At 41.2% G+C, this 13,232-nt stretch overlaps 1 protein-coding gene across 2 annotated transcripts in view; it reads right to left on the minus strand.

The window, feature by feature from the left end:
- Positions 1-13,232, minus strand: part of STAT1 (signal transducer and activator of transcription 1) — a 1,010,933-nt gene that overhangs the window by 157,033 nt on the left and 840,668 nt on the right. For both annotated transcript variants that reach the window (XM_075829995.1, XM_075829994.1), the window contains one exon: positions 6,880-7,019. In XM_075829995.1, coding sequence (XP_075686110.1) covers positions 6,880-7,019 — 140 coding nt within the window. The remainder of the gene's footprint in view (positions 1-6,879; positions 7,020-13,232) is intronic.

Below are 13,232 nucleotides of genomic sequence, written 5' to 3' on the forward strand. Positions count from 1 at the left end.
GAAGGGGTAATAATAACTCCCCCACTGGACACCAACGTAGTCTGACTCCACAATTATGTGGGTTACCCTGAGGGTGACAGTCAGTGAAGAGCAGAAGACAGGAGAAGAAGAGGACGATGATGTACAGGACTGGCAATGAACTGATGGGACCCGAAACCTGAGCGTGATAGCATTATGTTATTAGTTGTGGCCCTATTGTTTATAATGTCTGAGGTTTATAATTATAATGTGTGTAAATATGCCACGGTGCTGCAAATTACAATCGTAGGCGTTTTATGTGAAGGTGTGAGGTGAAGGTCATGACCTGTTATATCTGCAGGGGTAAAGTCCTATTAGGACAGTAAGTGACAGTGCGACAATTATTAGCATTAATAAAAATGTAGACTGGATTAATTATATATATTACAACCAGCAGCGGTTTGTAGATTATACCAAGACAACCATCCTGTATCCTGAGGAGAATAGGGAAAGTTAGGACCACTCCGACACCTTGGAAGTCCAGGTACAAAGGGGGGTTACTCATCAGGAGTAGCTCGTCTCAAGCTGGTGAAGAAATCAAAACCCCTACCCGCCTGGTTCGAGTGGTCAGTGATAGGTTGATAGGCCAGACTCAGGGATAGAGTAATAATATTTTTAGGGGAGTCTGTAAGGGATCATTACCATGTATATTGTTTGCAAAAATATTATCCTCACACATATGTACAGTGAAGGAAATAAGTATTTGATCCCTTGCTGATTTTGTAAGTTTGCCCACTGTCAAAGACATGAACAGTCTAGAATTTTAGGCTAGGTTAATTTTACCAGTGAGAGATAGATTATATAAAAAAAACAAAACTGAAAACCACATAGTCAAAATTATATATATTTATTTGCATTGTGCACAGAAAAATAAGCATTTGATCCCCTACCAAACATTAAGAGTTCAGCCTCCTCCAGACCACTTACACGCTCCAAATCAACTTGGTGCCCTCATTAAAGATAGGTGTCTTAAATGGTCACCTGTATAAAAGACTCCTGTCCACAGACTCAATTAATCAGTCTGACTCTAACCTCTACAACATGGGCAAGACCAAAGAGCTTTCTAAGGATGTCAGGGACAAGATCATAGACCTGCACAAGGCTGGAATGGGCTACATAACCATAAGTAATACGCTGGGTGAGAAGGAGACAACTGTTGGTGCAATAGTAAGAAAATGGAAGACATACAAAATGACTGTCAATCGACATCGATCTGGTGCTCCATGCAAAATCTGACCTCGTTGGGTATCCTTGATCCTGAGGAAGGTGAGATCTCAGCCGAAAACTACACGGGGGGAACTTGTTAATGATCTCAAGGCAGCTGGGACCACAGTCACCAAGAAAACCATTGGTAACACATTACGCCGTAATGGATTAAAATCCTACAGTGCCCGCAAGGTCCCCCTGCTCAAGAAGGCACATGTACAGGCCCGTCTGAAGTTTGCAAATGAACATCTAGATGATTCTGAGAATGATTGGGAGAAGGTGCTGTGGTCAGATGAGACTAAAATTGAGCTCTTTGGCATTAACTCAACTCGCCGTGTTTGGAGGAAGAGAAATGCTGCGATATGACCCAAAGAACACCGTCCCCACTGTCAAGCATGGAGGTGGAAACATTATGTTTTGGGGGTGTTTCTCTGCTAAGGGCAGAGGACTACTTCACCGCATCAATGGGAGAATGGATGGAGCCATGTACCGTCAAATCCTGAGTGACAACCTCCTTCCCTCCACCTGTAAAGGATCTGCCTGACACAGCTTCTGTGTCGACGCCCGTGGTTACTCACTCTGCACCTGCTCCTAAGTCTGGTCGAGTGACCCCTTCTTCCACCAATCAGCCTGGGAGGCTGAGGAGTGGGAGAGCCTATCACAGCCTGGCCAGACGGAGCTAGCTCCCGCCCTCTGTCTATTTATACCTTCACTTCCTGCTCCTCCTTTGCATGTGATTCTTTCAGTCTGTTTCCTGGCTCTGCTGCTGCTACTTACTACTTGTCCTCTGCTTCATATTGACCCTGGCTTGACTGACTATTCTCCTGCTCAGCGTTTTTTACCTCGTCCACTCCTGGTTTGACTTGGCTCGTTCACTATTCTCCTGCTCTGCGTTTTGTACCTCGTCCACTCCAGGTTTGACTCGACTCGTTCACTATTCTTGTTGCTCACGGGGTTGCCGTGGGTAACAGCCCCATTTCCCTTAGCTTTTGTGTACCCTTGTCTGTTTGTCTGTCGTGCACTTAGTGAGCGTAGGGACCGTCGCCCAGTTGTACGCCGTCGCTTAGGACAGGCCATTGCAAGTAGGCAGGGACTGAGTGGCGGGTAGATTAGGGCTCACCTGTTTGTCTCCCTACCCCGCCATTACACCACATTAAAAATGGCTCGTGGCTGGGTCTTCCAACACGACAATGACCCGAAACATACAGCCAAGGCAACAAAGGAGTGGCTCAAAAAGAAGCACATTAAAGGTCATGGAGTGGCCTAGCCAGTCTCCAGACCTTAATCCCATCGAAAACTTATGGAGGGAGCTGAAGATCCGAGTTGCCAAGCGACAGCCTCGAAATCTTAATGATTTACAGATGATCTGCAAAGAGGAGTGGGCAAAAATTCCATCAAACATGTGTGCAAATCTCATCATCAACTACAAAAAACGTCTGACTGCTGTGCTTTCCAACAAGGGTTTTGCCACCAAATATTAAGTCTTGTTTGCCAAAGGGATCAAATACTTATTTCTCTGTGCACAATGCAAATAAATATATATAATTTTGACAATGTGATTTTCTGTTTTTTTTTAAATATAATCTATCTCTCACTGGTAAAATTAACCTAGCCTAAAAATTCTAGACTGTTCATGTCTTTGACAGTGGGCAAACTTACAAAATCAGCGAGGGATCAAATACTTATTTCCTTCACTGTATATGTATTAATGCTGTTATTGTGGCCTAGGTGCTTAAACTGACTGTAGAGCATACATTATTTTTCAGCCATTTTTATCAGTGGCCACTACAGAAGTCAAGGTAACTATTAGGGTATGTGCACATGATAACTGGCTTTTATGTCTGAAATTACAGACTGTTTTCAGGAGAAAACAGCTCCGTCGTTTCAGATGTAAATGCTCCTCCTCGCATTTTGCGAGGCGTCATTGACGCCCGTAATCTTGAGCTGTTCTTCATTGAATTCAATGAAAAACGGCTCAAATTACGTTTCAAAGAAGTGTCCTGCACTTCTTTGACGAGGCAGTTATTTTACGCGTCGTCGTTTGACAGTTGTCAAACGACGACGCATAAATGACAGGTCGTCGGCACAGTACGTCGGCAAACCCATTCAAATGATTGGGCAGATGTTTGCCGACGTATTGGATCCGTATTTTCAGACGTAAAACGAGGCATAATACGCCTCGTTTACGCCTGAAAATAGGTCGTGTGAACCCAGCCTTAGTATCCACTTTTTTTAAGAAGGTCTTCGCAGTGAGTTGGAGCCTTCGTGTGAAATGATCATGTCAAGAAACTCAATGTTGGATTTAATCATATTTAAAGTGAAATTGATGCCCCATTCATTGCTATTTAGGGAGTTGCAGAAGTCTCTGGCTGTTTGTCTAGTTCCTTTCCAGGATGATATTTTGGCACCAGTTATCATTTTTGTATATGTGTAATTCCTCTTAACACCCAATGTACAGATTTGCGTAACTGCGTGCTACTCTCGTGCTGATCGCGGTCCCGAAAAGCTGATGGTGAATGTGTTAGTCAACAGTAAAGTAACTATTATGTAGAAAAGGTACAAACTAATGCAGTTTAAGACAAAACTCCAGATTATAAAAATACAACAGCAGTGTTTATTCACCCATGTAGCAACATTTCAGCCTTCACACTGGGGCTTTTTGAAAAGCCCCAGTGTTATCACACAGCCCCAGTGTGAGGGGTGCAATGTCGCTACATGGGTGAATAAATACCCCTTTTGTATTTTCATGATCTTGAGTGCTGCCTCAAACTGCATTGGTTTTCACTGCTGATAATTGGAATCGGGAAACCGGATGCTTAGAGACTTGCACCCATTTTTAACTCCTTGAAGCACCAAGACGTGCCCGTACATCCTGGTGCAAGAATTGAAGTATGAAGCGAGCTCACTTGCTAAGCCCGCTCCATACGCTGTGGGTGTCAGCTGTATATTACAGCTGACACCTCGCACTAACGGTCATGAACAGAGAGATCTCTGATCCTGGTCGTTTAACCACTTAGATTCTGCGGCATCAAATATGACCTCAGCATCTAAGCCGTTAGAAGAGGGGTGTGGTCTCCTTTGACAGCCCATTGCCCCCCCATGGGGCGATCGCGGGGTGCTGATTGTTGCCATGGCAGCCCGGTGGCCTAATGCCTTCTTTCTGTTGCTGCTTAACAGGAGCCTGTAGATATGGCAATACACTATAATACATTAGTAATGCAATGTTTTGTACCAGCTATCTGATCGCTGGTCCAAATCCCCTAGAGGACTAATATAAAGTGTTTTAAATAATTAAATAAAGTTTTCAGTAGTGTACAAAAAATAAAAAAATATTAAAAGTTAAAAAAGCACCTTTTTGCATTTTTCCTCTAAGGTAATGTAAAAAAAAAAACCCAAAAAAACAAAATTGGTATCACCATGTCCGTAAAAGTCCGAACTACTACAATATAACATTATTTAACTCGCACGGTAAACGCAGTAAAGAAAACATTTTAAAAGACAGAATAACTATTTTTTGGTCAGCTTAGAGCTAAAAACATTGTAATAGAAAGTGATCAAAAAGTCTTATGCACCTAAAAATTGTACCAGTAAAAACTAGTGTTATAACAAATGTATGGCTTTCAAAATGTGCTGACACAAAACATTTTGGTTTTTTTAACAAAACATTTTTTCTTTGTGAAAGTATTAAAACATTACATAAATTTGATATCACAGTAATCCTATTGACTAGCAGAATAAAGCTCTCATTTTTACAGAACGGTGAAAGACGTAAAAACGAAACCCCCCCAAAAATTTAAGAATCTGTATTTTCAATTTTTTTACAGTTTCTCAGTACATTATATGGTACTATAAATAGTGCCAATACAAACTACAACTCCTACTGCAAAAAATAAGCCTTCACAATGCTTAATTGAGGGAAAAATAAAAAAGTTATGGCACTTGGAAGGCGGGGAGTGAAAAACGAAAATATAAAATGGCTGTGGCGCCAAGGGGGTTAAAGAGGCTCTGTCACCAGATTTTGCAACCCCTATCTGCTATTGCAGCAGATAGGCGCTGCAATGTAGATTACAGTAACGTTTTTATTTTTAAAAAACGAGCATTTTTGGCCAAGTTATGACCATTTTTGTATTTATACAAATGAGGCTTGCAAAAATACAACTGGGCGTGTTTACAGTAAAAGTACAACTGGGCGTGTATTATGTGTGTACATCGGGGCGTTTTTACTTCTTTTACTAGCTGGGCGTTAGGAATGGGAGTGTATGATGCCGACGAATCAGCATCATCCACTTCTGTTCGTTAACACCCAGCTTCTGGCAGCGCAGACACACAGCGTGTTCTCGAGAGATCACGCTGTGACCTCACTCACTTCCTGCCCCAGGTCCTGCATCGTGTCGGCCACATCGGCACCAGAGGCTACAGTTGATTCTGCAGCAGCATCAGCGTTTGCAGGTAAGTAGCTACATCGACTTACCTGCAAACGCCGATGCTGCTGCAGAATCAACTGTAGCCTCTGGTGTCGATGTGTCCTCGCTGGTCCGACACGATGCAGGACCTGGGGCAGGAAGTGAGTGACGACACAGCGTGATCTCTCAAGAACACGCTGTGTCTGCACTGCCAGAAGCTGGGCGTTCTGAAGAGAAGTGGATGATACTTTTCGTCAGAATGCCCAGCTAGTAAAAGAAGTAAAAACGCCCCGATGTACGCACATAATACACGCCCAGTTGGACTTTTACTTTAAAGACGCCCAGTTGGACTTTAGCAAGCCTCATTTGCATAAATACAAAAATGGTCATAACTTGGCCAAAAATGCTCGTTTTAAAAAAATAAAAACGTTACTCTTATCTACATTGCAGCGCCGATCTACTGCAATAGCAGATAGGGGTTGCAAAATCTGGTGACAGAGCCTCTTTAAGTTTGGTGCTGTTGGACTTTGTTTTTCTGATATTATTTGGAAATAAGTGTAATGTCTCAAGAAGGAAGTATTTTTGTGGTTCCGGGATCTTGGTGTCCTGTGTTAGATAGTAATTAATACGCTGTAAATCAAACTCAAGTTGAATATTTCTATATAGTGAGAACACAACTAGGGTTAGAAGAATGTATTCATCTTTCTAGATGAGTCATTGGGGCTTTGACACCTAAAAAAAAGTTACAAATAATTTACCTGCCTCTCGGTTCAGTATTTAAATTGAAAATAGAAGCTCCAAAAAAATCCTAAATTTTCTCCTACTCTGACAAGTTTACAAAAAAAGGCAGCAAGGGACACCCCTGCCATTTTTCTCTTTCAAGAGGGAAGAAACTAAACATTGGGAAACACTAAAAAAATAAAAGAACAGAAGTAACTGGTGAGGGCCGCTAAAGTTTTCTTTTGTATAATTTACAATATACATAAATCCAGAGCTGGATAAACAATCTGGTTAAAGAACAGTTACCAAATCACACTTTTTAAATATGATATAATGAATATATTTGATCCTCCTGAACTTCATCTGTTTATTTTAATTAAAATTATCATTCATTAGGGATTCCACCCCTCTCTAGCCTACTTAGAGTATATAACAGCAGCATTCTTCACATGTGGACAGTTGACTGAAGTTTAAGCAGTTCAATCCCCAAAATATATAAGGTGTATAAATTTCCAAAAATAATTTATCTTACCATTTTGTGATATCTCGACCCAGGTAAAGGTGATGGCTCCTTCTTTACTGCTTTCACTGAACCTCAATAAAAATGTTCCTGGATGCTTCTCTTTTAGCAATGCACGCTCTCTTTCCTTACTAATGAAGCCCACAATACATCTATTAATATAAAATAGTTTATGCTATTAATTATTGTTTTAACATACATTAATTAACAATGACAAATTACATATGACCATCAAATACAATGAGGGAACGGGTCATTGTTGAAAGGGTAGAAAACACACCTTATTTTTACCATTGATGATGAAAAGGAGGGTTAAAATAGGCATAGAGCAATTTGCCCTTAAAAGTTATTACATTTCTTTTTTATTCCAAATTCAAACAATGATTTTTTTTAAATTCTGTATTTAAGAAATTTTTTCAAGATAAAGCAAAAAGGGGACAGAAAAGAAAAAGGGGAAGGAATCAAATAAAGAAATTTCACATTGAAATACACAATGTCAAGTAAAGGCAATCAATACAGGATGAGTCACGGCCATGAGTACAGTAAGCTATGTAACATATTGTAACGGTAATTTGGCGTAGCCTGTCAGATGTTTTTGAAGAAAGCCACGTGATTACACATAAATACTAAAACAGAGGGTGTCACTTAGTCATGTGAAATACAGAAGTAAAAAACAAGAACAAAATAATTTTTAACTTCGAAAAGTAGCAAATGCAGCATCACAGGGAAGGATAAGAAGGAAGGGTAGGTGGGTGTGGTACAGAGTTTAGAGAAGTAGAAGACTATGCGAGATCAGGCTTCACCATCGGCAGAGGAAGGAGTATTATTGTACTCAACGACAAAACTCACCGGATATAAATCCCAGTGTTAAATATATCCCAGAATGAAAGCATGGAGTATAGGGTAGACAGAACGAGCGGGGTCTACCCTGACATTTGGATATGGAAGTCTGGCAAGCTCCGATATTCGAGCCATCGACCCCAGACCCCCAAATAAATGTCTGAGCCATCGATTCCTCCATATTTTGTATATGAATTATTTCCTGAAACCATTCCGATATGGTAGGTACAATAGTGCTTTTCCAGTGTCTAGGAATCACTGTTCTAGCTGCTACCAAGTAATAATGATAGTAATAATAGTAATAATGATATAATGATAGCCAAGTAATGTGCGGGACAGACATTTAGAGGAGCCCGGAATCATTGACAGCAATAGCGCAGCAGGAGTATTGTCTAACGTAATCTCGGTAATTTTATGAATCAGAGAGATTATGGAGCACCAAAACATGTAAAGCTGTAGGCATTCCCACCATATATGAGGCATCGTACCCCTCGCCTTCTCCACAACGCCAACACAAATCAGACGTGTTAGGATAAATCCCGTACAAAAGGCCACAGACTTTGTACCATCTGAATAATATTTTGAAATTTGTCTCCTGAGCCTTACAGGAGACCGAGAATTTGTGTCAAAGAGTGAATGATTTAGACCATTCTTCAGGAGTGGGTGAAATAGACAATTCTTTTTCCCAGCTACTCATGTATGAAGGTTTTAATTTTGGGGCGCTACCTTATCTTCTGGGTCATACCACTACACTACGGAAATATGGGTAAGCATACCATGGAGGTTATGTCAGGTTTTTTATATACCCATTACACTGATAATGCTTATTGGGTGTAAGCTCTTACTTTATTTTCTACTTTACCTGACATATACTTTTGATTTTTTGAATATTTCCGTGGCTTGGGATATAAAATAGATGTAATTTTTTGTATACTATTATTGTCCATAATTAATTATTTCTGATAAAGTGTATTATACCTTGATCCAGTCATAAAGACTTGTTTTAGATTCTCATGTTTTGATTTTCAATAAAGATTTTCTACTTTTTCAAACCCTTTTGATATTTATGGACTTCTTTTTCTCTTGTTTATATATATGATTTGGAGTCTTTATCTTCAATAAATGTAGTGGGTGGTTGTGATTTCTGTTTCCCACCCCGACATTCATGTGTACTGTGAGACTTTTTTGTCTAATGAAGGTTTTAATTCAGCACGCAAGTCCAATAAAAGATTATAGATCGTGGCAACAGCTTTTGGCGTTATGATACGCGAGGAGAACAAACGTTCAAATGGGGTTTAGACCTCTATGCAGGTCCAGTGTTCGTCGGACCTTTTTATAGTAATGACTATAAAAAAAGAAAAAAAGATACACGGCGCACATGGTGCATCATCCCAAGGTGATTAAATGAAATATTGAATACAGGACGGTGCTCACCTGATCTTTGTTGGTATGAAAGTCAGGGGGGTCTGCAGCCTGGGATTTTTTTCAGTGACCCGTAGGGTTCCGTTGACAATAGTTGTGGATATTTGGTAGAAAAAAGGAAATCCCACTGGACGGCGCAGACTTCGGAGGTCCGTGGAGGAGCCTTTCACTGTGGCAGCAGCAGAGCAGGGGGAGCTCCTCCCTGCTCTGCTGCTGCCACAGTAAAAGGCTCCTCCACGGACCTCCGAAGTCTGCGCCGTCCAGTGGGATTTCCTTTTTTCTACCGAATATCCACAACTTTTTATAGTAATGACCAAGTTGTAAATAATCCCATTTTGTCCTATGCGTTCTGGAATGTTCCGGTACCATATCTTCATAGGTCTTTAAGCGGTCAGATGACAATACTTGTGCAAATGTTAATCCTATGTCTGTCTGAGACCTACCCAGAAACAAAGGTTGTAGACCCAGGACGAAGTCCTTGTTGCCCAAGACTGGTGTTAACGGGCCATCCCTAAAAAAAAGCTTTGTCTTAGAGAGATACACCTACAGGTTGTCGCTACACTCCCAACCACATATGGCAGGGTCTCAATATTAGGTTTGGACCAAGCCACTCCCGGGGACCAGGGGAGAGTCGTCAGGGGTAAGTCTGTCTGAACACTCTCCAGTTGTATCCACAATTTACGTGAGGAACTATGTGAGATGTCTAGTAGTCTTGTCGTGGTTGCAGCCATGTAGTATAGAAAGCAGTCTGGCAGGGCAAAGCCTCCCTTTTTTTTTTTTATGCGTTAAAATGTGACGTGCTACTCTTGGCACATTAGACGCCCAAACAAATCTTTTGAATAATTGTTGAGGGTGTGGAAAAGCGTTGTCGGGGGTTATCAAGGTAATGTATGATAGAGGTATAACAAACGCGGTAGAATATTCATCATTAAGACATTTATTTTGCCCAACCAAGATAAAAGTTTGCCTTCCCAGTTAGAGAGATCTCGTTTTATGGTGTGTAACAGAGGTAAGTAATTGAGAGCATAGGTAGTCGTAAGATCTGACGGGATCATAATGCCCAGATATCTAATAACAAATAGAGATGGCACACTCCCGGCTCAGCTACACCATAACTTGTGGGACCCTATCCAGCACCACCCTACCTACTCCACAGCTAAAAACAGGGCTCCACCATCAGCCCTACACTCCTTACCTCCCACTGATCATCCTTGGACCAAGTTGGAGTTTTTCAGCACCCGCCCGTTTTCGCAGCCCATTTGCAGGCCTGAAGCAGCGGCCTAGATTTCCACCTGCAGCCGTGGTGACGGACGTCCCGACATCCATTCCGGAACCTGAGGAAGTCGGTACTACTTACCGGTCCGGCGGGTGTGGAGCTGCGGCTGCCATCTTGTCCGTCATCTTGGACATGCAGAGTCGTCCTTCCACCTTCACAGGCGGACATTCTTGGGATCGGTGAGTAGCCTCTGTGAGGCGTTTATCTTGCATTGACACCTGTTGTTTGGAAATTGCTTAGTGGAGCATCACCTACACGCTTGTCTCCCGGACCTACCAGGGGCCTGGCCCTAATTTTTGCTAGAACTTACTACTGAGGTCTACATACATTTTCTGCAGCTTCTTTCTATACTGTTTGGCCTCCTCTATATTAGGGGCCCTGCCCCATTTGTTCATCAGATAGCGACTGGCTTTCTATTACACTTCTTCGTTTTCGTCCTTCATCTTGTAAGAGAAGGCCTAAATCTGCCCTTATCCTAGACCTCTGTTGGGCAGCCCCATGATCCATTGAGCGAAATAAATATCTACTATGGTCAAAATCGGTCCCAGCAAACCTAGAGAACCTGCTGCCTCTACCAGACACGCTAACGATTAACTATTTATCAGGGGTTGTAGTAAACATTTTGACCCCACAGGAATTAATGTGCTGCGGATGGTGCAAAGTGAAAATTGAATTTTTCCACATATATGCCATTTCAGTGGCAAATATTTAGTGCCCAGCTCGTGCCACTAGAGACACACACCACAACAATTGTAAAGGGTTCTACCATGTATGGCAATGCCATATATCTGGAAGTAAACTGCTGTTTGTGCACACTATAGGGCTCAGAAAGGAAGGGAGCACCATTTGGCTTTTGGAGTGCAGATTTTGCTTGGTATTAGTTTTGCTTGTAGTTTCACAGGTGTTCTAGTTTATAATGTTGGGGCATAGGTATGCTGGACAGAGTACATCAGGGCATAATAAGGTGGCATAATAATGGGGTAAAAAAAATCATATCATTATCCATGAATGTTTGATATGCTATGAAGCAATCCTTTATGCACTGATAAATGTCCTTTCTTATTCCCCTTTTGGTCCACACTCCGTCCCTTTGCAGCTTGGGGAATTTTGCTGGAAAAGTGTTGTCCTGGTATAATATGGGCACCCTCGCCTCCAGCAGATATGTATCAACCCTCCCCTTTCCGATTCCCAAATATTAGGGCCTTGATAATCGCCTCTTGAAACAGAAGAAATGTTCCCCTCGAGCATGCACATCTGCATATTTTTCATCTCCAACTTATGGGAGCCATAACTTTAAAAAAATAATAATTTATAAACGTAGTGGCATGAGGGCTGTTTTTTTGTGGGACAAGCTTTAGTTTTTATTGTCAACATTTTGCGGTACTTGGGACTTTTTGAACACTTTTTATCAAATTTTTTGGGAGGCAAGGTAACCAGAAAACAGCATTTCTGGCATTATTTTTTAGGTTGTTTTATTTAGCCCAGGCTAAATAGCATAATATTTTTTATAGTTCAGACCTTTACAGATGCGGCAATACCAAGGAAAAAAGGCAATTTTTTTTTTTTTAAATAATCTTATTACGAACATTTTTCAAGTAAATAGTATATACAATGAGCACTACAAACTGGAATACTCACAGAAGAAACACAAAAGAGCAACAAGGATCTACAGGAACACAGTACAGTAATATCAAATTGCATAATAGAGATCTACAATACTAAAACAGGTTGTATCATACCCAAATATCCACAATTAAATACAGTACATAAGCCAAGTAAACACTTTACAGAAAAGAGGGATGAGAGAGAGGAGCCGGTGACGCAGTGTTACCTTGAATAAACACCCTCCAAGGATGCCAGTTTATATTGAATTTATCTATAGTATGTGATTTAGTGGCCCAAGATTTTTCTATCTGAAAGTAGAAAGTTACTTGGTTTAATAATTCCACCTTTAAAAAGGAGTCATCACACTAAAGTTTACGAGCAATCATAAGCCTCGCGGCCAGAATAGTATGAGTAAACACAGTCCTCCCATGACATGGAATATGTTCCAAACCAAGGAAGCATAAGGCCAAAATGGGACTTTAGGGAGTATGACATTTTAAAACTTGCGCGTCCAACTGAAAGGCGACCAACCAAAGATTATAAACTGACTGGTATTCCCACCACGTGTGTAAGTACGTACCTCTCACACCCCCCTCTACCACATATCTGAGGGAGAGGAAGACATTTTAGCAAGACGAACAGGTGTAAGATTCCAACGCAAAACAATTTTACGTGATATTTCCCAGTGAACAGAACTTTTAGACATTTTCTTAACCCAATCCATTGATTTAAACCAAGATTGAGTAGAGACCTGTTAATTCAGCTACAATTCCCATTTAGACAGATATAAGGGTTTAGTGGAAGGTATATAAGCAATAAATAAGTTTTAAAACAAGGGGATACCTTTAGCCCTAGAGAGTCTATTGGTATAATATAGCAATGCCTGGCGGGCGAGAAGTGGACTGGAAGTATCTACAGAGGACAATGCGTGTCTTATGCGCAGGTATCTGTAAAAATCTGAACGTGAAAAGGGTGACGAATGGGCAAAATGCCCATAATGAACCATAAGGAGGGCCTTGTGGCCCCCAGGAAGAAAAGGGATGTAGTGGGGAACCTTAGATAGTTTGGTAGGAATAGGTATAATGCAGCTTAAGGGTTTTGTTTTTTTTTGCTTTGTCCAAAATGGAGCTGGCCACATGGCTTGCGGTGTCAGGAATTCTAAGGGGGAGGTAAAGGAACAATAGGGGTTGGTTGGACCTGAAGATGTAAGGCAATTGGGTAA

This window comes from Rhinoderma darwinii, chromosome 6 (assembly GCF_050947455.1).
Source record: "Rhinoderma darwinii isolate aRhiDar2 chromosome 6, aRhiDar2.hap1, whole genome shotgun sequence".
Classification (NCBI taxonomy): Eukaryota; Metazoa; Chordata; class Amphibia; order Anura; family Rhinodermatidae; genus Rhinoderma; species Rhinoderma darwinii.